General features: G+C 48.4%; 1 protein-coding gene across 2 annotated transcripts in view; it reads right to left on the bottom strand.

The window, feature by feature from the left end:
- Positions 1-21,156: 21,156 nt before the first annotated feature.
- Positions 21,157-22,490, bottom strand: part of SHQ1 (SHQ1, H/ACA ribonucleoprotein assembly factor) — a 39,624-nt gene continuing 38,290 nt past the window's right edge. For both annotated transcript variants that reach the window (XM_048316140.1, XM_048316139.1), the window contains exon 12: positions 21,157-22,309. In XM_048316140.1, the coding sequence (XP_048172097.1) occupies positions 21,664-22,309 (646 nt within the window). In that variant the 3' untranslated portion in view covers positions 21,157-21,663. The remainder of the gene's footprint in view (positions 22,310-22,490) is intronic.

Below are 22,490 nucleotides of genomic sequence, written 5' to 3'. Positions count from 1 at the left end.
GGCTGCAGCCTCTGTGTCTGTCACGAGAGAGCTGAATGTTTGTGAGCTGGTAACATTTGGGTCTGTCAGATCTCAACAAATTGTGCAGGTCCATGTGCAAAGCAGACCCAGCAGATCAGACACTGAGGATTTCCAGGCTGACCACTCAGTCTGAAATAAGATGTTGTTGCTGTGTCAGCTTGGCTCCACGCCTTGTATTCTCCCTCTGGCCACCTGTTTGTTTCTTTGAACTGCAGGAGTAGCTTCTCAGAGCACCAAAACTGACCCAAACTGTGAGAAGACACAAGGATGTGACCAGACACTTGCAAACTGCTGCAGTGAGCAGTGATTGGAGCCTCCAGTACCAGCACCACGTGGGTTTGCACCACTTCCCTCCAACACGATGTGCCTGCGCTGCCTTGTGGGAATGGGGAGCTTTTCTGGATCCCCAAACTACAACAAACACACATAAAAACACATCCTAATCAATAATTTATTACAGCATAATTAAGTAACCGGAGGGCTTTGGGCAAATATCTGGTAGCATAAGGTGTGACGGGCTTTTGGCACGAGTTTTATTTAAACACGTTGGATCAATTTGAATCAATCTGACATGTACACACTTCAGGGCATGGCTAGTGTCAAATCAATTAAACTCCTTATGACTTTATGATTAGAAACCTGAGGTTAAAAACATTAATATAAAATTGCAGTTTATAAAGTGAAAAGTAAAATCCCAGCCTAACATTTCATAAAGATCACAGGAACATTATATAAGCTTCATTAAACAAACAAGGTAAGAGTAATTAGGCTGTAAATTGAGTACAGTAGTTAAAAAAAGAGGAAACTATAATTAGGAGGTGATGGCCACTTAGCCAAAGATAAGGAATGAGGGAGAACTGTGCAATTTCAAACAAAAACACAATTGATTTCCTCATGGGATGGTGCTTCCAAATGAAACCTTCAGTAGCAGAAGCTGGTTGGAGCAAATAGATGCAGGATAGGCAAGCAAAGAAACTGCTCTGAAACTGGCCTGGAAAGAGACAAAAGCCCTACATTAAGCAGCAAGGCACAGATAGGGCTGGTATAAAATAGTGAATAAAATCCTGATTTGTATCATAGCCACAAGTTGTGCTCCGAAGCTGTGGTTCAGCAGAGCACTGAGCAGGTGCTCAGGTCTTCCCTGTGGGGAGGACGTACGTGTAAGTCCCACTAATTCACATGTACAGGACTAAAATGTGACCTGATAAGGAATGGGCTCAAGGTGGGGGCTTGGGAGCATTTCTAGGGGAAGGTCTGCCAGTAGATTTTGCCTTCTTGTGCACTTAGTGTAGGAATTGTCAAATTCAAACATGCCACTCCCTACTAAGACAATTAACAGAAATCCCACAAGAACGAAATCCTTCCAATGAGCATTTAGAGCATGATGGTTTTGCTGCTTCTCTGGCTTGGCACAAGTGATCCAAACAGATCCAAACCATCCCTAGCACAACTGCATCCTCAAGCAGATTCAGGCCAGCCCATGCTTCCAAACAGTGTGAAACAGCCTGTGATTCTCCTTCAGAAATATGGATAGCAATGTTGCATGAGTTTTATCTGCCCTACCCAAAACATATCTGTTCATACAAAAAACCACTGTGGATGAGAAAATGGAAGGGGCTTCCCTGCAGCTCCCTCTCTTACACACGTGGCACGAATCCCTTCTGAGGGCACTCAGCCACAAGTGCCAAAGGGCAGGGTCCAAAGTCCTCAAAGTTACCAGGAAAACTCATCAGCCTCAGTGAGCTTTGCACAGGGCCTGGTGCCAGCAGATCTCCTTCACTCTTTGTTTTAATGGGGTTGAGGGGGTTGTTTAACAGGGGAGGCCCACACACAGCTGTGGGAACTTAACCTTCGCTCACACCCAAATGGATGTTTCTGTAGAGATGTGGAGGATCTGAAGAATAAAAATGTAAAATGTAGAATCATTAGAAGGGTTAGAAGGGATCCTAGAGATCATCTTGTACAATCCTAACTGATTTCAGGCAGAGAAAGGACTTCCAGCAGACCCTGCTGTGCAGGCAGCTCAGGTCAGCTGTTCCCTTCTGTGGTGGTATCACAGGAAACCCAGGCAGACCAGTGTGCCCAGTGTGCCCAGTCCCACAGCCAGGTGAATAAGAATCCTCCCACACTGCAGCCCAGGTGTTTTCAGGCAGCCCAGCTCCGTGTCCTTCTCTCCTCATCCTTCTCCCTGGAAAGACCCTGCCACACACCCAGGCCCACACAGCCCAGTGTGGGATGTATGTCTGTCTATCTGTGACCAGACGGTTTCACTTCACACATAAAGGCATCTGGCCCCCTCCTCCTCTCTCCTGCAGGCTTTGATGCATCATCCCCTGCCCAGAGGGGTCTGACGCAAACACAGGACCTGTTTCACATCCACACACCCAGCCAGGCCGCGAGAGCCTCCCAAACCCCACCACAGCATCCCAACAGCTCAGAAAATAAGGTATCAAGACTTGAAACAAACCCCAAATCTGCCACTTTGAACTTCTTGGCAACCGGTTCAGAGCCTTTGAAGCTGCATCCCAGTCCCACCTCCCTCCGGGTTCAAACGCAGCGCGGCCCGTGTGCCTCCCTCAGCTGGACAGCACATTGGGACAGCACATGGATGGGGGCTGCAGCACCCTGGCAGACCACCAGCACCACAACAGACCACCAGCACCCTAAAAAACCCACCAGCACTTCAGCAGACCCTCCAACACCTCAGCAGATGCATCAGCAGCCCAACAGACCCCAAGTACTTGGCAAGGAGCAAGGAGCCTCAAGGGAGAAAGTTGTGGGGAAGGCAGCAGCTGGGGGTTTTGTAGGGAATTAATGAACAGAAAGAACAGAAAGAACGGATGGGCCACTGTGGTGAGGCATAAGGCCCCTGGGATCAGACCCTAAAGGTTGAGGTATGTGAGTCAGGCCCCACAGCCGTGACCTTGGGTTAGAGCATGGGGAGGTTTGACTTGCTGCCCGAGGCTCGGCTGGTTCCCTGGTGGGTTTTGGCTTGGTTTTCAGGGGTGGGATGAATCATTTCTCCATGCTTTTCCTCCTGCCCGGAAAGGTGAGAAACTGCTAAAACCCAGAGAAACCCCTGACGTTGGTGATATTTCCTGTGGCTTTGCTGCAGGCGCCAGAAACCACCTGACCCCTGGGGAAAGGGCTCCGTGTGTGCAAACGGGAGGAGAAAAACTGCTTCTGTCACACGAGTGCTGGGGCCATGGTGGCCAGGTGACACTGTCCAGCCTCCCCCCTGTAGAGGACAGGGCAATGAGCCTTAAGTAGGCCTTGAGGGGCTCACAGAGACCCCCCTGCCTGGCTGTGCCATTGCAAGGATCTGGAGTGGGGAGTGGGATGGGAAGGGGAGCCAGCAAGGGAGGATTTTATGAGCTGGCACAGGGCAAGTGGCCAGGGACGCCTGAGCGCTGGCTGGGAGCCAGCACGACGCTCCTGCATTTATTAGGGGACCCGCTGGCTTGCCAGGAAATTACACAACAGTTAAATACTTTATACGCTGAACTAGTTTATTAAGGAACTGCTTGAGATTCTTTCATGGGGGACCGCTCTGGCAATGATGATGCTGCGAGCAGGAGCTGGCCCCAGGACGTGGCACAGGCCGTGGCACGGTGTGAGGCTCGGTGATACGGTGCTGCTGCGCTGCTGCTCGCAGGGAACAGCAGCACAGTGTGCAGGAAAAAGATTCATAAAATGGGAGAACTCTCCCAGGAGCCTGCAAACAAATCCAGAAGAGCAAATCCCAACAGGCATCTACAGTTACACATCGGCGAAGTCCTAGCCGCAGCACAGGCAGGCAAACCCATGTGGGTTTTTAATCTGTGAGTGTGGGCACTGGTGGACAAAAACCACAGCAGGATAAATCCCACGGGAAATAAATGCTTGTTCCATGCCTGGAATGAACACACTCCCACCAGGGCTCCCCGTGCCGGCACCCCTGCCCTGCTGTGCTCTCTGGAGATGGGATCAGACCCCACTCTTCCTTCTCAGGTCTCCACTAATTTTCCACAGATGCAAACCCAGCTGTGACTCAGCCTGGCCTCACGCACCAGGCAGGCTCTAGAGGCTGCTAGGATGGTAAATGCCAGCACAGCAACTAATGAGGAATAATCCCTGCAGGTGAGGAGTGACTCGGGTGCAGACCCTGGGCTCACAGGTGCCAAAGCCAACACAGAAAAATGACAAACAGTAAGCCTTGAGACTAGAAGTGAAACTATGCACTCAGTGAGAAGGTCATGGTATGGACTGATCAGAAAAGCCATCAAGGATGTTGCAAATAAACAAAGGAAAAAAAAAGCCCTCACATTTTCTTATGGCAGTGAAGGAGCATTGGGCTCCTGCCTGACACTACGTGCTGGTGGCAGAGGGACTTTGCAGAGGGACAGGACTATGGCCAGGGGTTGCACACTCATTCCTACAACACACCCAGCCCCAGGGAGCACCCAGGTTTTGGCCAGTGGCCTTGGGCACAGCACCAATTATCTGCAGGGGCAGGGAAAGCCCTCACTTCTTTAGGAGGGGAGGGCAACCTTTTCTGATTAAGCAGGAAAATCAGGGAGCCTGTAACTGCCAGGGTGGCTCCGGCAGGGAGTTCCTCAAAGAGGGCGTGAGAATTAATCTTAGATTGGATATTATATAGGAAATTAACTGACACTGGCTATTAGGAAAATGTTCTTCACTTGAAGGGTTGTCAAGCCCTAGAACAGGCTGCCCAGGGCAGTGGTGGAGTCATCTTCCCTGGAGGGATTTAAAAGAAGTGGATGTGGCACTTGGAGACATGGGATTTAAGACATGTGGATGTGGCACTTGGAGACTGGCACTGGCAGTGCTGGGTTAACAGTTGGACTTAACGGTCTTAGAGGTCTTTTCCAGCCTAAATTATTCTGTGATTCCATGAAAATTGTCTCTGCCAACACAAACCAGAAAGGTGGCGCGTGGCAGGAGCAGCACACCCATTATCAGGGTGACAGTGGCCATTCTGCACCTCCCAGTGAGGAGCAGCAGAAAATGAGTTTTCCATGGCCAGAACAACTGTCAGCACAGTGTTTGCATCTCATCGATCACCTCTGGAGAGAACGGGGACAGCGAGTGCGCTGACCTTTCCAGGGAAGCACCGCGTATCTGCGCCGGCCGCTGCCGAGCTGGAACGCACGGCTTGGCTGCTACCCTGAACAAAAGGATGTGTCTCGCTCCCCCAGCCTCGAGGGCACAGCAATCATGTCCCTCCTGTGCCAGAAGAATGGATTTCCCCTTGGCTTTGCCCAGAATTCACTACCTCGCTGCACAAGGCCTTCTCCCAGCACCTGCTTCCCTGTGCTCCCACTCCTTTGCCTTCTGACTTTGAAGACAAAGCTGTGGGAGGTGCTCATGGAGCTCGAGAGTGCTCTGCCCTCAGGCCACTCTGCTCCTGGACAACCCAGGCACACACAGCCCAGTGGGCACTAGATCATGTACGACTGCTGGAGTGCCACCAGCGAGGATGTGGCAAGCAGCAGCTATGGCCACTCACCCATGAAATGTAAATTTAATGCAACTATTTGCAATGTAAAGTGCTTTGCACTTTGAAAAATATGCTATTATTTGTTCCTTTTATTGGAGAGAGGGGGAAAAATATATTCAGAAACAGTCTCTTGTGCGTGTTCAGTTCTTTCTGCCTCCAGAGTTATGGAGTTTATATTGAAATTTAGCAGCTGTGGGATCTGTGGACCAACAGTGCCATCACCACTAAATCATCTCTTATTTAGCTAATGCCCTTCATCGCTCGCACTCGCCTGCAAAAGCTACATCTAGAATAGAAAATTACCTGCCAGGCTCCCAGCACACTGGTCAGGAAAATTCCTCCTTCCTTCAGTTCCTACAAAATGCATCATCCCAATAATACCAACAATGTGTTTATAAATATTTCAGGACTACTGGGTTTATTCTTCGGTAGTAATAACATTCTCCCATGAGTCTTTTTTTTTTTTTTTTTTGTGGTTTTCATTCCCCTTACCAAAAGTGTCCACCTGAAAACAGTGAAATCCATCGGGAAGGAATAAATGCATTAAAGACTGTTTAATCCACCACTGTCACAACTGTAATATTTTATTCTATTTAAAATTACGATAAAGACTTAACTTTCTAGTTAATATCATATTAAGGAGCTGTTTTTTTAATTGTACATCCGTAGATATTAAGAAAGCAAGAAAAAAGTGTTCATTCACAAACAGAAATATTTCAATTAATTCGACATATTGTGGGTTGGTTTTCAGTCATTTCCTGACATTCAAATTCATAGGATCATAGAATTTGAGAATGGTTTGGGTTAGTGGGTACCTTAAAGGCCATCTAGATCCAGCTCTTGTGGCAGGTGGTTGCAAGGGACATTCATCAGAGCAGAGCCACCCCCAGCCCAGGTGAGCTGCAGGAGTTTTCTGCATCAGCCTAGTGGCACAGAAAATTGGAGATTGATGATGGTGAAGGAGATTCTCATCATTTAGTGAGGTAAGAGGCAGAGATAAACACTTGTGGGGGCTGCAAGGCTGGTGGGAGTGGTCTTACCTCACACCTCGTTAAGTGACCAGAAAGCTTCATCTGCTGTCACCGAGGGCTACACTAAGGGGACCTGGTGGTTTTCCACGGACTTGGCTCCAGGAGACAGCAAAACTTACCCTGAACACTTCTTTAAAGCCACAGCCTTCGTGATGACTAATAGAAAAAAAAAACAGGGAGAAGAGCAAAATGAGGGTCAGTGAAAGCTGTACAGGTGGCTTGCATCAATTTGCTGCACCACAAAGGACAGTGGGAAGGAAGGGAATCCAGAGCAGAGAAATCCCAAAACCTTATTGCAAGATCTGCAAAGCTTCTGGCATGGGAAGCCAAGGAACAGAGCACTTCAAGCAGCAGAGAATTATTATGAAAGACCATCATTTTCTGGCTTAAATGGATGAAAATTGGGATTTACCAAGGTAAAGCCTAAAGTAACAACTAAGCAACAGAAATATCCATCCCAGAAAGCCAGATTGTGCTGAACTGACCCCAAACACGATGATGTTGGTCCAGGTTCCCTCCCCGGGTGCAGAGGTGACCTGCAGGGCTTTTGGGCAGGGCAGGCTGGACTTGGGGACACCCTGCTCATGGACCCACTGTGTTCACTCCCCAAACACTGCTCTCAGTGCCTCCCAGCAGAGCTGTCGCTGCAGAGACCGGAGAATTCAGACATCCAGTGCTCACGTAGGACCTTGCAAGTGTCCAGGGCAGCTGTCCCCAAGGATGAGCGTGGGCAGTGACTTGGGTCAGGCTTGGCCTCAGCTCCCCTCACCCCACAGACCCCAGAGACCCGAGGCCATGGGGTCCCAGCACATCCATCATCTCCTTCCCAAGCTTCTGCCACTTTCCTGCCCAGTTTTCCTTCTCATTCAGCACACACAGGCACGGGTTAAAACCTAAAGCCATTTATAGTAATTATGCTGAAGGTTGTCTACAGATAATGCAGCAAATAACACTGGATTTGGAAAAAAACTCCACTCTTAGCTTTAATAAAAGCATTTCAAAGCCCTGGAAGGTTATTTATAGGGTGTGTAAATGTAACTGGAGGGAAGGCAAAGTAAAAGGAGTTCAAAGGGTGTCTGTGAAAAGAAAAAAACCCACTGTGTTATTGACACTGCTTCCTGCTTTCTCACACTCAACAACCTTCTTAAAACAAACTAGAGGAAACAACAACAAAAAAAAGCTACTGAGAGCTATTTGAGATTAAATAATACTTTTTGACAGCTGGTAGGAAAGGGACTGGTTCTGCATTCATGCTTACAATAGCATGCTGCTCCCAACCCTAGCTGGCATTGTAGAAGCATCTGAAAGCCCAGAGGGAGCTGCGGGTTGGGGCTGGCAGGGACACAGGGATGGCAGGGAGATGGGGACAGGGATGGCAGCAGGATGGTGGCTGTGGGAAGAGCTGAGCTCTTTCCTGCAGTGTCAGTGGGCTGAGGTGCTGCCACAAGGTTCTCCCCTGGACCATCATCCCCCGGCATCACCCACGGCTCCAGGGGTATCTTTGCAGGATTAAGTGGTTTTCATTCCCCCAGGCTGAGCTCACTGCTCTCCATCTCGTGAGGACTCCAATTATTTTGGGATGCAGCTCTGGCCTCCCTGCCACAGTTGCTGCCACTGGGCTTTGGTGGGAGACAGCACCAGCTGCTGGGGGCTGCCCACGCAGGCTCAGTTCAGGATACGTGGGAGAAATATTCCTGGCAGAAACTTGGCTTTAGGCAAAAATAAAATCATGTAGTGCCAGCGTTTCCTTGTGGCTTTGGAGCATCCGTAGGCTGAGCATGGTTAAGAGGAAGGCTGAGGTCTGCCCTGCAGCTCCCAACTTCTCCAAGGAGCTCCTTCCCACTCCTGATCCCTGGCCATGCCTGCCCCTCAGGAAAGCCACCCCTGTGCACCTACAGAAAACCCTCAGATTTCTCCTTCAGCAGGCTCATCTGCAGATTCATCCACACCATTTTCCTTGCAGGATCTTTCCAAACCCAGTGGCTCACACCTTTTCTTCTGCTCTGTCTGGGGAATGGCCAGAAGATCTTTGGCTGCCAAGAAGTCTGTGTGGGGCTGTAACAAATGTTCTCCATTGCAGCAGAAAGGAAAATAAAAAAAAGGAGAAGTGATGGAGGAGGAAGAGAGTTAAATTCCTTAAAAGAACCAGGCTGGGGAGGGAGGCACACCTGGATAAGGACAAGAATTACATCCCTTCGGTTCATCCAGCCCCCAAGAGGGAAATGCAGGCAGGTGCCCTGCTGTGTCCTGAAGTCCTGCCTGGAAACCTGCCCCAACCCTCCTGCTTCCAAAAAATTTTGCACTGAGTGCTAATGAAGCTGGGAGGATTGGAATCACGGGACGTGAAAGCTGCACAAACATAGATCCTGTAAACGGTCTTCTTCATCTTTTGCTGCTCCCTTAAAATGCAAACCAGTGCAACCACATTACACTCGGAACTGCTGAGTGAGCAGAGAGCCCCGGGGCCCGGAGCCCGTATTCCAAATGAGGAAATCGCTGTGGCCGGCCAGGACCAGCCCGTCAGCCCCGGGCTCTGCTAATGAGCACTTCCCACACGGATGCAACAGCTCCGTTTGGGGGGTCCATCCCAGCCCTCCTCTTGCGTGGTTTGGGGCAGAGGCATCTTTGAGCAGAGTGGAGGAGGGTTTGGATGTGCTTGGCTGAGCGGAGCAGCTTGGAGGGGAGTGATGCTGGGTGAAAACATCAGCATCTGAGGCACTTTCCTCTTTGCAGAAGCCAGCGTGGTGCAGGAGAGCCGTGGGCTCGGCTGGCTGCTCCTTTCCTGCTCCAGAGAGCCAGCCAGCGTGTCAGATATTCATTCATTTTGGGTTAACTATCTTTTCTATTTCTGAACAGCTTCAATTTTCCTGATGTCTCGGGGAATGGTTTATGAGGAAATAGAGCCTTGAGGGTGGACAGATGGAGAAAAATCTCCCTTCTCACCAAATTGATCACTATAATCTTTCATCTGCTCAGCGCAGGCCTGGGCTGCTGGCATGTGGAGGTGCCACAGCTTTACCTGTGGATCAGCATGTCTGGAGGCATGGAGCTTTTGGAGCAATACCAGGAGGAGGATGCACAGCACAAACCCAGACCGTTGCACCTGACAGAAGGAAGAGGAAAGGAGATGGGGGAGTTCAGATCCGGGGTCCTGAGCAGCCTCAGGGTTTGCCCACAGACAGCACTGGCACAGATTTAATTGCTGCCCTTGCCCCCTCCCTTTGCTACTGCTGTTCTGGGGCATGGAGGAGCTTCACATCTTTGCTGCTAATAAGGAGAGAAGAGAAACCCGCTGTCCTTGTTGTGAAGCACTTGTGTAACAACACATCCACGCCACAGGCTGTAACCAGAACTCTTAACAATGCTTGACAGGGACACACTGTAGGATCTCCAGTGCTGGCAAAGCTCAGGAAGGGGTTAAATAAACAGCTTCTGGGAATGATTTTGACAGGGATCAACCTGCCTGAGGGCAGGAAAAGAGACCTTGCAAGGTCTGTTTCCTTCTGGTATTCCCTGATGCAATGACATCACGGATACATTTTCCCCTGCCCAGTCCTGCAGAGTTCTGGGGTTGCTGAAAACGTGACCAGCTCAAGCTGGTGCCAGTGGAAGAAACATCTTCCCTCAATGGGAATCATTGGTTTGCTGGCATTAAGCAAAATAAATAAGAAAGGAACATGCAAGGAACCATCCTGATATCGCAAATTCAAGCAGGTCTAGAGGGAAGAAGCTGAGCCTACATCATTACATGGTGTAATTCAAGTGCCTTCGCCCAGACACTCAGGGTGGAGCCCAGGTGATTCATTTAACCATCACCCTTGTGGTCCCCAGTTTCTCAATCCCCATCCTCCCCCAGGGCTCACTTTTCACTTCCAGGCTGTCCAAGTTGCTCAGGAGAGCAGCACCAGCCCGCCCAGCCGACCCCAACCTGCTCACTGGTGGCACCCAGGATGGCAGGACAATGGCCCGGCCATGGGGAGGGCTCTTGCCAGGATCCCCAGCAGCAGAAGTGAATCCAGACCTGGGATGGACACATCGATGGGAGGCCTGTTGGCCAAGCCATGGGGTGAGGCAGCCTCTGAGCCAGCACCCAGGGAGATCCCCCATGTCCTCCTCTCCTTCGGCTCCAGCCGCTCCCGTGACTCTCAATTAACATTTAAGATTTCACTGAATAGCTGGCTGATTTATTTCACTTCTAGGGCCAGTAATTTATGGAAATATATTCTTAAAAATCAAACAGAATGCACTTTACTAATAGCTGGGCCATTCTCTGACATTTCGCAGAGTAAATGAGCATTTGTACCCAGTGGCGTGTTGTCCCGTGACTGAACCCCTATAAAGGGCTTCAAAAATATCTATTAGCCAAGCTCATTAGCTTAAATATCATTAAAATAAATTATATTTCTCTACACATGGCCCCCAAAGTGAACACTACTGTCAGCGGTTACAGGTCAAACGCTCACTTACTCTAAGGACTCTGTGCTGAAAATAGAAAGGGTGTTAAAATTAGTTTACACATCTGCAATGGTACAGAAATGATGTGCCCCTGCCTCACTGATCAGTTTAAAAGCATTAACATTGAATATGCAGAATTTCCTTTTCCAGAAAAATCAACTTTAAGATTTCCTGCTGGTCCTGTGAACATTAAAAAGATCTTTACCCTAATTGTTCAGCTTTTTAGATTTATTCATGTATCCATGTCTCCTGTTTAGAGACCCAGCTTAAGGGAATAATTCAAGGTGGGTTTATTTCGCTGTAGCTCAGTTTCTCACATTTCTGCTTTCAGTTCAGGGGGGTGGTTTGTTTATTTTCCCATTAATCAGGCATAAAATAAACAAAAGTAGCACCAGCTCCATTGAAACCACACCAGCTCAATTAGGCTGATTTAAACCACTCCCCATCAGCAGGGCTGATTTACAGCCCCTGCCCGGCGCCGCAGAGGCCCCGCTCCCGCGTCCCGCTGTGCTCAACGCTCCTCTGCCTCCAGCAGCTGCCACCAAGGGATTCCCTGCCCATCCCAGCCCTTGTCCCCAGCCAGGATGTGGCAATGGGCTCGCTGGTGGCCCACAAAGTGCCATCCTCACACAACAGACAAGCTAGGTGTGTACAGGTATACCTGGAGATGATGCAGCAGCAGGCAATGGACCTTCAACCCATCCAGCAGGTATTTTTGAAGAGCACAGATGATGATTTATGTTGTGGTGGCTTTGCTGAGCTCAGGCTGCCAAAAGAGAGCTTGCCGTTCTCTTTCTCATTATGCCTCAACATCAAGTTGTTTTCAAAACTCCAAACAGTTGCATTTGCATGATTGTAGGGGCTTAAAAGGCTGGAGAGGGACTTTTCACAAGGACTGTAGTGACAAGAGGGAATGGGCAGGTTTAGATTAGACACTAAGAAGAAATTCTTCACTGTAATGGTGGGCAGGCCCTGGCACAGGGTGCCCAGAGCAGCTGGGGCTGCCCCTGGATCCCTGGAAGTGTCCAAGGCCAGGCTGGACATTGGGGCTTGGAGCAGCCTGGGACAGTGGAAGGTGTCCCTGCCCGTGGCAGCAGAGATAGAACGGGATGGTCTTTAGGATTCCTTCCAACCCATTCCACGATTCCATGATTTTTGTTAGAATATGGAAGTTAATAAGATGCAGTGGCATCACCAAGGACAGAACTGGGGGGGAGTGTGGTTGCAGAGGTAACACAGCCCTTGCTGTGCTCTACTCAACCCCATGTTATGGGCAAAGATATCCGGGGTGGCTCCAACGGCCCTGGGCTGAATTTGCAGAAGTTAAAGTTCCTGATGAATAATCTCGTCACGGCACAGCGAACACGGCAGCCCACAGAGTGATTTTCACAGTCAGCTCCTGACAGGCTGAAGCAACAAGACTTTTTGACCTCGAAAGAACACCCTCCCAAAACGCCGTTTGGGCAGATACCTGCACCCCAACCCCGCAGCTGCTCTAACTGCAAACCAGGGCTGCATCTCAGTCATCTCGGGAGAGAAAAGCACATGTAATTACCAAAGCAATTTGTGTGTTGCTATTCTCAAAGCATCCCATGAGTTGTATTTTCCTTGTTAGCAGCACCTCGAGAACATTGCTGCCAGTGTAAGAGAAACCCAGCACTGAGGTCCCCCCGTCCGGGCTGTGACAGATTGCTCGGAGAAACAACGCGGTGATTGAGGACCTGGACTAATCACGGCAATTGATATAAATTACCGTGTCAGCTACACCGATGCCGCAGTCTGCAGGTTCACACCTCATTAAGCTTCCAAGTGCCAAATGAATCAACAGGGTTCAGCAGAACCATTCTTAATTAATTGTTGTAGCAATAGGGAAAAAGTAACGGAAAAAGAGAATCAGAACTCCCGGCGCAGGCGGGCGGGCTTGCACAGACTGAAACTCTGCTCCGGTTTAGCATGTGAGATTAAAGACGCCCACGGACTAATCTCAGCCAGCAAAGAATTGCCAGGGGCTGGTGTCGGACTAGGGTGGAGTGAAAATTCAGGCTGGAGACTCGCAGACCTTTTTTCCTCGAGTTGTGCAGTGTGTTTTGCATGGAGCTCTTCTGTTGCCTGTGAAATCTCCAGGTTTCAATTTCCCACCCCACCCGCAGCGGGCAGAGGCCACTGCTGGGCACCTTGGAGCCTCTTGGAGCTGATGGAAATTGCAATTCAGCAGCTTATTTTTAAGCCAAATGTGTCCATTTTTTCCTGTCTTTATTCCCCAAAGCAAGATGCAAACTTACCAGTGAGGGACGAGGCCAGGAAAGCTGTGGTCGCACCTCTGGCCGAGCTCCCAACCTCTTTCTCCACGGACTCCAGCGTGCCAGGCTGCTGGAAGGACACAAAGTCAAGCTCGGGACAGAACGGCAGCAGCCACAAGTGAGTTTGAAAAGCAAAGGACACTCCAGTCACGATATCCTTGTCCTCCCAGGGGACTTTCCTCCAGCACACGGCAGCGCCCAGAAGTCTCATCAAAGCCTGGAAGTCCTGGAGCTCAGGGAATGCTGAGGAAAGGCCAGCACAGCCTGTGGGCTCATGGCATCTCCTGTGGCTGAGCACAGAGCCAGCCTCCACAGGCACTTCTTGTGGCATCTTTAGGATGGATTCAACACAGCAGCAGCATCCAGCTCCCCAGAGTGGAGTTACACCAGCACGCCCGTGGAGCGGATCCAGCCGGGACCGCGGCGTGCGCGGCTCGCACTCTCCAGGGGAGGTTTGGATATCTTCTCCTGCCTTCCCTCACGCGCGTTCCGCCAGCTTAAAGCCTCCCTGGAGCTCCCATCTGCTCACCACACAGCTTGTAATTGCGTGTGTAATGCGAGGGGCAGTTCAGCACTCAAACCACATTCCCAGCGTTGGATGTCTCCGGGTATTTGCACTTTCCCCACCGCTGCCACTCATCCGGCCCCTTTTCCCTCATCTATAAAACATCCATCTAATACTGATATCCCAGCAGGGCCCTGACAGCTCATAGCTGCCACTGCTTTGCTCCAGTGTTCAGGCCCAGTTACACCAGATCACCCAGTTTCTCTGCACCATTGATTAACCTGTAACCTCAGGAACTTGCCAGCAAAATGTAAATTGAAGAGAAAAATAGGATATGAACACAGATTTCACCTCTTTCCTGCTTCTAGCTGGGGAGCACCACTGCCTGGCAAGGGAGCTTTACTGCTGGAATCTTAAGGGATGTGGGGTGCCAGGAGTGTAAGGGAGGTGCCCGTGGTCACTCAAGAAAACAGAGTAATGAGTGAAAATTACTCGTCCTTATCCCTCATTGTGCCTGGGGTGGGATCCTGTGGAAATACCCAGCCAATTTCAAGGAACTCAGGGCTGGTTTAAAGCAACATTAGCAGCCAAGAAAAGCTGATACTGCAGCTCCAGCCTTTTCTGCAGGGCCTGGTCAGGTCAGAGCCCATGGGGAAGGAGGACGTGGATCCCTGAGCAGCCACACGCTCAGGGCTGGGCATTCCCAGCACAAAGCCTCCCGCACTCCCACGTGCACCAGGGTCTGCTTCACATTATCAATGAAAATATCTTCCCATGACTCGCCAAGATCCAACAGATTCTCTTAATGGACTGGTCTGTGACTTTCCTCACATTACTTTGAATCATTTCTCCTACCCAGCTAATGCGTCACTATTTTCTTTAGTTTCTCTTTTCCCCCTATAAATCTCTACTAAATTAATAAAGCCAACAATTCTTTAAGAAAAAAAATATCTAAACCATATTTCTAAGCCTCAGAATTACTGTTCTAGCAACTAGCAGAATTTAAAAAATATATTAATTGCAGTTTGGGAAAGAGGTTTTGATAAAGTTGGATCCAGAAATACTTGTATTATAAATATTTAAATTATAAATATTTTGTTCTCTTACACTTATTAATGCAAATCGGTGCAACAACATTTCTGCCCTTGTTTTATTTTAAGGGATTTAAGGTGCAAATTGGAGGATTAGCAATCCAAACAGAATAGCAGGAATACAAACAGGCTTCCAAGCCCATTTGTAAAAGCCAATTGCCAAAGAGTCTCTGTTCTCAAGCGAGGAGCCCAACATGGGAAGGCAGGTTCTTGTGTGGAAAGTCTCTTCACACCTTAATTACAGCTCCTGCCAACCACTTCAGCTCTGGAGTGGGATGTTTTCTCTGGTGAGAGGATACCATTAGCGCAAGGAGCAGCATCCAGGGAAATCACCTCGCAGGGGGAACTCCTCAGGCTTCTCTTTTTAGCCACTTTGAAAAACAAATTGATTAACACACACACACACACACACACACTTGTGCGGGCGCACACACGCCCATGATGGCTTTGCACTGACACCCAACAGCTTCGCAGTTTATAAGCAAAGTGTGATTTAGGACTTTCCTTTAGGGTTATTAAGAGCAGTTTCAGCTATCAGAATCCTGGAATATCCTGAGTTGGAAGGGACCCATAAGGATCATGAAAATCCAGCTCCTGGCCCTGCACAGGACACCCCAAGAGTCCCACCCTGTGCCTGAGAGCATTGTCCAAACCTGCTGTGTAATAGGTTCAGGAAAGGTGCATCACTGCAATTATTCATAGCTCAAACCTTGGGGAATTCAGAGCATAATCATGTTAGCACCAGTCTCTTCTTGGAAAAGAGACTTATCCCAGTTTTTAGGCAGTGCTATTCCCTTACTCTGAGAGCCTCCACACCCTCCACCACCGAGACCGATGGGGTTTGCTGTCAGACATCTGAAGGTAAAAGGCAACTCTCCTCTGGTGCCCCATGCCAAATCCTTGTCTAATCCTTCACACCGTGGGTAAAGGACTGGAGCACTGCCAGGCACCTTGGTTCAGTCTCACAGCTCCTGTATGTGATACCCACAGCTCTTCGATGCAGCCTGTGTGGATGAAGCTGGGATCCTCCCACATAGTGCCACAGGATCACCCGGACAAGCCCAGCTCGCACAGACTGTGTGTAACTTCTCACAGCACTGCCCTGGGGTGCAGAAGCCCACAAAGAAGTGCCAAGGCAATTTAAAACGCCACAGGATACACACCACAACTTTAACTTTGATAGTGTTCCCCCCCAGGTGCGCTGTTCCCGGGACGTTACAGTCCCTGTGCGTTGCTTGTTATGATGGCACACAACAGGTTCTGGGCAGTTTTTATCCCTCGGATATTTTCCAGTCGGACTAACAAAATGATTTGCTGAGTTACCTGCTGGCAGCAGCAGGAACCAGCAGGAGAACGAGCAGCACATTACCCTACTGCCACCCCTGATCCATCAGGGATCTGGGAGCGTGACAGAGAGAGAAGCAGCTGGGGAGGAATAAAGCTCCTTATTCAGGACAGCAACTACTGACAGCTCATCCCATGCTCTCCTGGTTCTCCCTGCACTGACTCCCGCAGTCCTGGGCAACTTCTTCCTAAATCCACAGCATAAAGCATCGCACTTGCTTCTTTTTAATGTCATCACTGGAACCCAGATTCACAGCTCGAATGCTTTGACCTTGTCTGCTGCACTCCTACATTCAGATTTTAAAATTAATCATCTAATTCCAGGTAAGTGCTTTTAAATTCAGCTGAATGGGGCATGAATCTTGCTGGATGGGAAATGCAGGTCTCTGCAGCGAGATGGATGAAACCCTGCTACGCTCCCCGTTTTGTTTCAAGGCTTCAGTAGCAATTGCCTGCTCTAATTCGAGATGGGAGGACTCGCTGTAGGGTAATTAAGCACGTGGGGAGCTCAGGAGAGCCGCCTGCCAGCACCTGGCAGTGGGATTCCCCTTCCAGAGGCACCTGCACTAAATGGTAATTCCTTCCCTCCATTTCCCACTTCACTCCCGACGCTTCTCCCGGCAGCTCGGAGGAACAGATGGAGCAATCACCCTCCTCCTCTCCCCAGCACGGACCCCTGCTGCTACCCAGCGCCTCGTGCAGTTGTAATACACATAATTAGGCAAATCAATGGACAATGCAGCATATTAGAGGAGGTGGAGTTACATCAAGGCAAAACACGGATCCCTATTTATTTACTGCAGGAAACGGGATATTTCTGCATAATTGCCAAAAATTGCGGACAGGAGATGAAATGTAATCACAGCCCTGGCAGGTAGGGTGCAGCCAGCAGGTCACTACCTGGATTGTTTGGAGCACAGCTGAGAGGATTTGCTCTCATCTTGATATACTGTTGATTTATGCTTTAAACATCTCATTACCATTTATGAGTTATACTCCCAAATCTCTCACACATGCACAATTAGAGAGAGGAATGTTTGCAGCCACTCACCCCACCACTGACTCCAGACCAAAAGCACAACTGAAGGTTTTGAAGGTTGCAAAATGCTCATTGCAAGCAGCAGCCATCCCTGCCCTCCCTGGGAAGCCAAGGCCTGCCCGGCAGAGGCCAAGCACACACAGCTGCTGGCTCCTGACAGAAGTGGCTGCTGAACCTTCTCCTCCTGTCGCTCCCCAGGCACAGCTTTGTTTAAGGTCAGCGCTGGCTCCCTGCTCAGCAGCTTCTCTGCTGCTTCTCCAGCCCTTGCAGCTCCCACCCTGCAGAAAGCAGGACGTGGTGAGGTCTCACCATATCCCAGTGGCAGAACAAGAAAATAAAAAATGATGTAAAATAAAATATATTGCCATAAAGAGCAGGTGTGCTGTGGAGGAGCATCCTGTGAACAGAGATGGGACCTCCTGGAGCAGGGTAACACTCAAGAAGGGGGGCTCTGCATGGAGAAGACGGGTACAAGCCAAATCAGTGACGAGTGAGAGAGGCGTTTACATTTCTGGCTCTTCAAGGAAGGCAATCTTCCTGCCAAGAGGAAGCACCAGGGATCTGTTTCCAGTGCTAGAAATGGTCTCAGACACACCCAGTGGGTTTGATCCTGGGTTATGGAATCCAAGTCAGCTGTGCCCCAGGACTGCCTGAGAAAAGGACCTGTCCCTGAGAGCCACCAAAGTCTTGTTCAGGTGGTGCTGAGGCCTCACAGATGCCCTGGGCAGAGGGCTCTGAGGTGTTTTATGGAGGTACTGATACACAGTGGAATAGAGGCCAAGCCTTCAGACACGATGCATTTTTTAAGAGGTTTCTGGGATCTGATTTTGGCCAGCTTTGTCACATTTCCAGGGATTTAGAGGAGCAGTGACTCCAGCCGGTGTGGGTGAGCACCACAGCTCCCAAGGCACCTTGAGTCACTTGGATACTGATACACAGAAGGGTATTTAGGAATACATCAGAAATGGCAGATTTTAGCTGCTCGCCCTTGCCCTGGACAAGTCGGTAGCAGATTGAGAAATCTCCACTGCCAGATTTGAGTTTTACTCCTTTTCACTCCCCTTCCAGAGTCTGGACCTTCCTGAGTTAGGCCTGGTACCTCTGTGAAACCAGGGAAAATTATTTCTGAAGTCACTCAGCACATCAGCATTAAAGAGGGATTGGCCACAGAGCTCCTGGGGTCACTGGGGAGTATCACCTACTGACCTTGCTGCTTTCTAAACCTCAAACTTTTTGCCTTTTTCCATGCTCATCACTATAAAGGAAGCTTCTCCCACAGAAATGAGCTGCTCTGGGGCCAGAGCTGTCTATCATGGAGCTCTGCCAACATCTTAGTCCTCACCTAAGGGACACAGATCTTGTTTTTGTCTCCAAGTATCCTCAAAGTGCCACCAGCTATGCTCAGTTGCTGCTGTATGGTGGCTTATGATATGAGAAAACAAACAAATGCAAACCAACATTACCAAATGCATTTTGGATCTGATCTCAAGTCAGGTCACCAAATTCAGCATTTGTCGAAGTGGGACCGTCACTCCTCCAAAACCTAAGGATATAAAAATAGCCTGATTTATGGGTACCACAGTACTACAAACCCAGAGTTGTTGTGTCAATGCAAAATCATGCCTCACATGTGCCCACATAACCACAGGCTGCAGCCCACGTACCACAAAAAAGGGGAGGAACAGATCCACGACAGGCTCAGGAAACACTTGGGTGACTCAGACAACTGACACCGGCACCATTTGTTTGTTTCCTGTAAAGGTATAAATATCATCCACTACTGAAACGATTAGGAAAAGCCTGCAAGTTCCCGTGAGACACTTCCCTGGGTGCTCACCCTGCTCCCTGCAGGCACCCTGGGCTGGGGGGACCCTCTCTGCTCCCTGTGCCACCGCCCAAGTGCCACCACAGCGGCTCCACATTCATTTTCTTCTCCCAGCTTATCTCCCGCCGGCTTTGGAGTGCATTCTTCCTTATCTTGGAGACAAATGGCCTCCACGGAGAGCTCTAAACAGCAGAGCAATTTATCTGCCTGACATGTGTTTCCCTGTTTGTTTTCTGCAGCCTTGAGCCATCGGCTGGGCTGTGACAACACTCAGCTGTAGCACTGGTGGAGGGTCACCCGTCCCCTTCACTCAGGGCTGTGAATCAATGCCTTTGCCATATTTATCATTTATTGCAGTAAATCAAGGCTAATCGATGCTTTCTTTTTTTGACGTGCAGCAAAGCCTCTACAAGCTTTTCGCAAATCTGTTTGGAATTAAGAAAAGCCAGGGGAAAAAAGATATTTAATCAATTTGGTTCTAATTTTTAATTCAGGGAAAGAAAGGAAAAGGTGGCACTTGTCCCCATGAGAAAAAGGAATAAAAATCAAAACACATTTGTTTAGCTCCTTCTGATGGTTTCCAGTATTCCACTTGTTGATTTTAACACATTATTCTTAAAGCACTACATGAATAAGCACATCCCTAAGACAACTCCATCCTTTTCCCGCCAACTCCTGGATGCAAAGACTTCCCTCCCTCCCCTCTACATAAATGTGACTCCTTAGTGGAGTTCCTTAACTTTTGGTTTTTTTCCCAACAGGACTCAGTAAGCCTCAATTTTGGTTAAACGGTATTAAAGCTCCACTTTTCTTTCACAAGTGTCTGTGTGCATTCTTTCCGGAGAAGCAAGGCTTCCCTCTCACACAGACACTGCTCACCCTGAGCACTCCACGTGTGCTGGGTAATTCAGTCACAGGTGAAATTCCAATCGCCCCCTATGGAAAAACTTCACACCCCACGCCTACAGAGGTCACATAAAATTGCCATCAATCAATCCACAACAATCAACATCCCTTATCAGCTGCACAACCAGAAAACACCAAGTTTCACACAGCTTTCTCCAGCCCCTGTTCAGATGCAGGAAGTTCCTGAGTTCATCCCTGGAATTTGGGGAGAGCAGGACAATTGCTCTTTTCTCCTCAAGTGCATTTCTCCCCCTTCTCTCAGACTTTGGCAGCTCCAGTGTGGATTTTATTGCTGGCATTTAGAAGAGTAAGTGCTCCCTGACACACAGGATGGGAAAGGTTTCTCCCTCAGGGAACAGAACACAGAGACTGATTAAGCGACCAGCAGGTATTTAAGAACATAAAAAATATTGGCAGGTGAGGGCTGCAGCTCTCACTGAGCAGGAGCTGGTGCAGGAACAGAGCTCACCTGCTGATTTCCAGCAGGAAACAGCACTGGTGAAGAGTAAGTCCTTTAGCTTAGGATTTTTATACACTTTTTAATAGAAAAAAGGTTGAAAAGTAATCAAAACTTGCTTCTGCAGAGGAATGAAACAGGTGCTCCTGTTGGGTCTGTGCTCCTGCTGAGCCAGACCTGGTGGTCCATGTTCCATCTTCCCAAGTCCTTCTGTAGAGTAGTAAGAGCAGATGATTTGCAGCAGCCACCCGATTTCAGTAACAGAAATTAGCTAACAAACTGTATTAACCTGACTGGCTTATTTGAACATTATAAAGGCAAAAAAAGGATAAACAAGTTGGCCAAAGCTGTGGGCCAGACTAACAAAGCCAGGACTACAGAGGCCAGGTTTGCTCTCAGTCCTGTTCCAAGATGCACAAACTCTGTTGTTCCTTCATTCTGGTTCACATTACTGTGGTGGTACTGAGAGCATGTGCAGAAAGAAACATTAAATAATTGGGATTTCTGTTCTTTGAACAGCATCAGAAGTGTCCCCACATAGAAACATTTCAAAAACAGCACAAAAGAATGAATACATGACAAAACTGAAAGAACTTACAGAAGATCTGCAGAAATATAAACTTCTAGCTCTTAGACATATAAGATACAACCATACAAGATACACAACATACAAGATCTTGTATTGATGGCATAGAAATTTCTTTTATTTTGTACAAAAAATACAGAATTTATATAATTTAAAATAATTTGCCATCACTATTTAAACTTATAACCATTATGTGGTTTGCTATGAAGCATTAAAAATAACAGTACAATGCCATAAACAAGTTTATACAAACATAATGAGGATATTTTTCAAGTAAATTCCAACAGCTAAAAGAAATTAAAATGAGTCATTTCAGTTGTATTTGATTAGGACATCATTCTATCACTGAATAAGCTTAATGAAAACAGTTTCTAGAAGTTTATTGAAATTATACATTCTCACATCAAATATGAGGCTCTGTTGAATTGGAGGAAAATAAAAATACTGTGAGAGTATCATACAGTCCTATCAATTCTTTTCAAAGCAGTCTTGTCCTCCAACAAAAAAGAAAAACATTTTTGTGCAGCACAGGACAGCCTTGGGACAGCTCATTACAGAACAAGCTGTGAGCGAGTGGGTCACTCTGTACTCCTGCATGGTCCTTTAGTCTTCATCTTCATTTGTGCTGCAGAGAAAAAGAAATGGATTTGACTTGGGAGACACCTCCAAGAAATCTCCCTTCCCAGCAGCATCTTCTGAAAATCTGTCAGGCTCGGGTACAGGGTTTTCTTCTTGTTCCTGTGAAATGCAGCCTGCAGTAGCCAATCCTTCAGGCTGCTCTGAAAGTCTCATTGCAGAGTGGATTTGCATTTCTAATTCTTCTACCAGTTTTCCAGGAGTCGTGGATTGCAAGGAAACCTTTGATTTTCCATCACCGACCTCCACCGCCGAAGTGTTTGTGCCCTGCCTTAATCCATTACAGTCAATAAGTGGAGCTGTCCTCTCCTCCTGGAGCGTGCCTTGGAAAGAATTTATTTCCCCATCTTCGCTGGTCGAGGACTCCTGCTCATCTGAATCAGAGCCTTCTGTCTCAGATGATGAAGTGCTGCTGGATTCTTCAGAGTCACTTGTCTCCGACTCGGAGCAAAGCAGCTGTTGCTTGGAAACTGTGCCAGCAGCTTTTAACGCCTTCTCTTCCTCCTGTACCAGCACTGCTGCTGCTTCCAGCTCTTCCAGCTCCAGCCCCATGTGGGACTTGCTGAGCATGGTTTTCTGCAAGGACTCACACAGTGCAGCCAACTTTTTTGACCTTTAACAAAGAACAAGATATGTTATTGAACCTGACAGAACTTTCCCATTCGATAACGTGAACATGAATCTTAAACATTTCTTTCATTTGCTTGGGATGCAAACAACTTTCTTCTTCAACTCTGATTGTTACAGGAGGAAAAAATATCAGAAGGATTCATAATTACAATTATTTAGGGTAA

Source organism: Corvus hawaiiensis, chromosome 11 (assembly GCF_020740725.1).
Source record: "Corvus hawaiiensis isolate bCorHaw1 chromosome 11, bCorHaw1.pri.cur, whole genome shotgun sequence".
Taxonomy (NCBI): Eukaryota; Metazoa; Chordata; class Aves; order Passeriformes; family Corvidae; genus Corvus; species Corvus hawaiiensis.
This window is presented reverse-complemented; position numbering and strand designations above follow the sequence as displayed.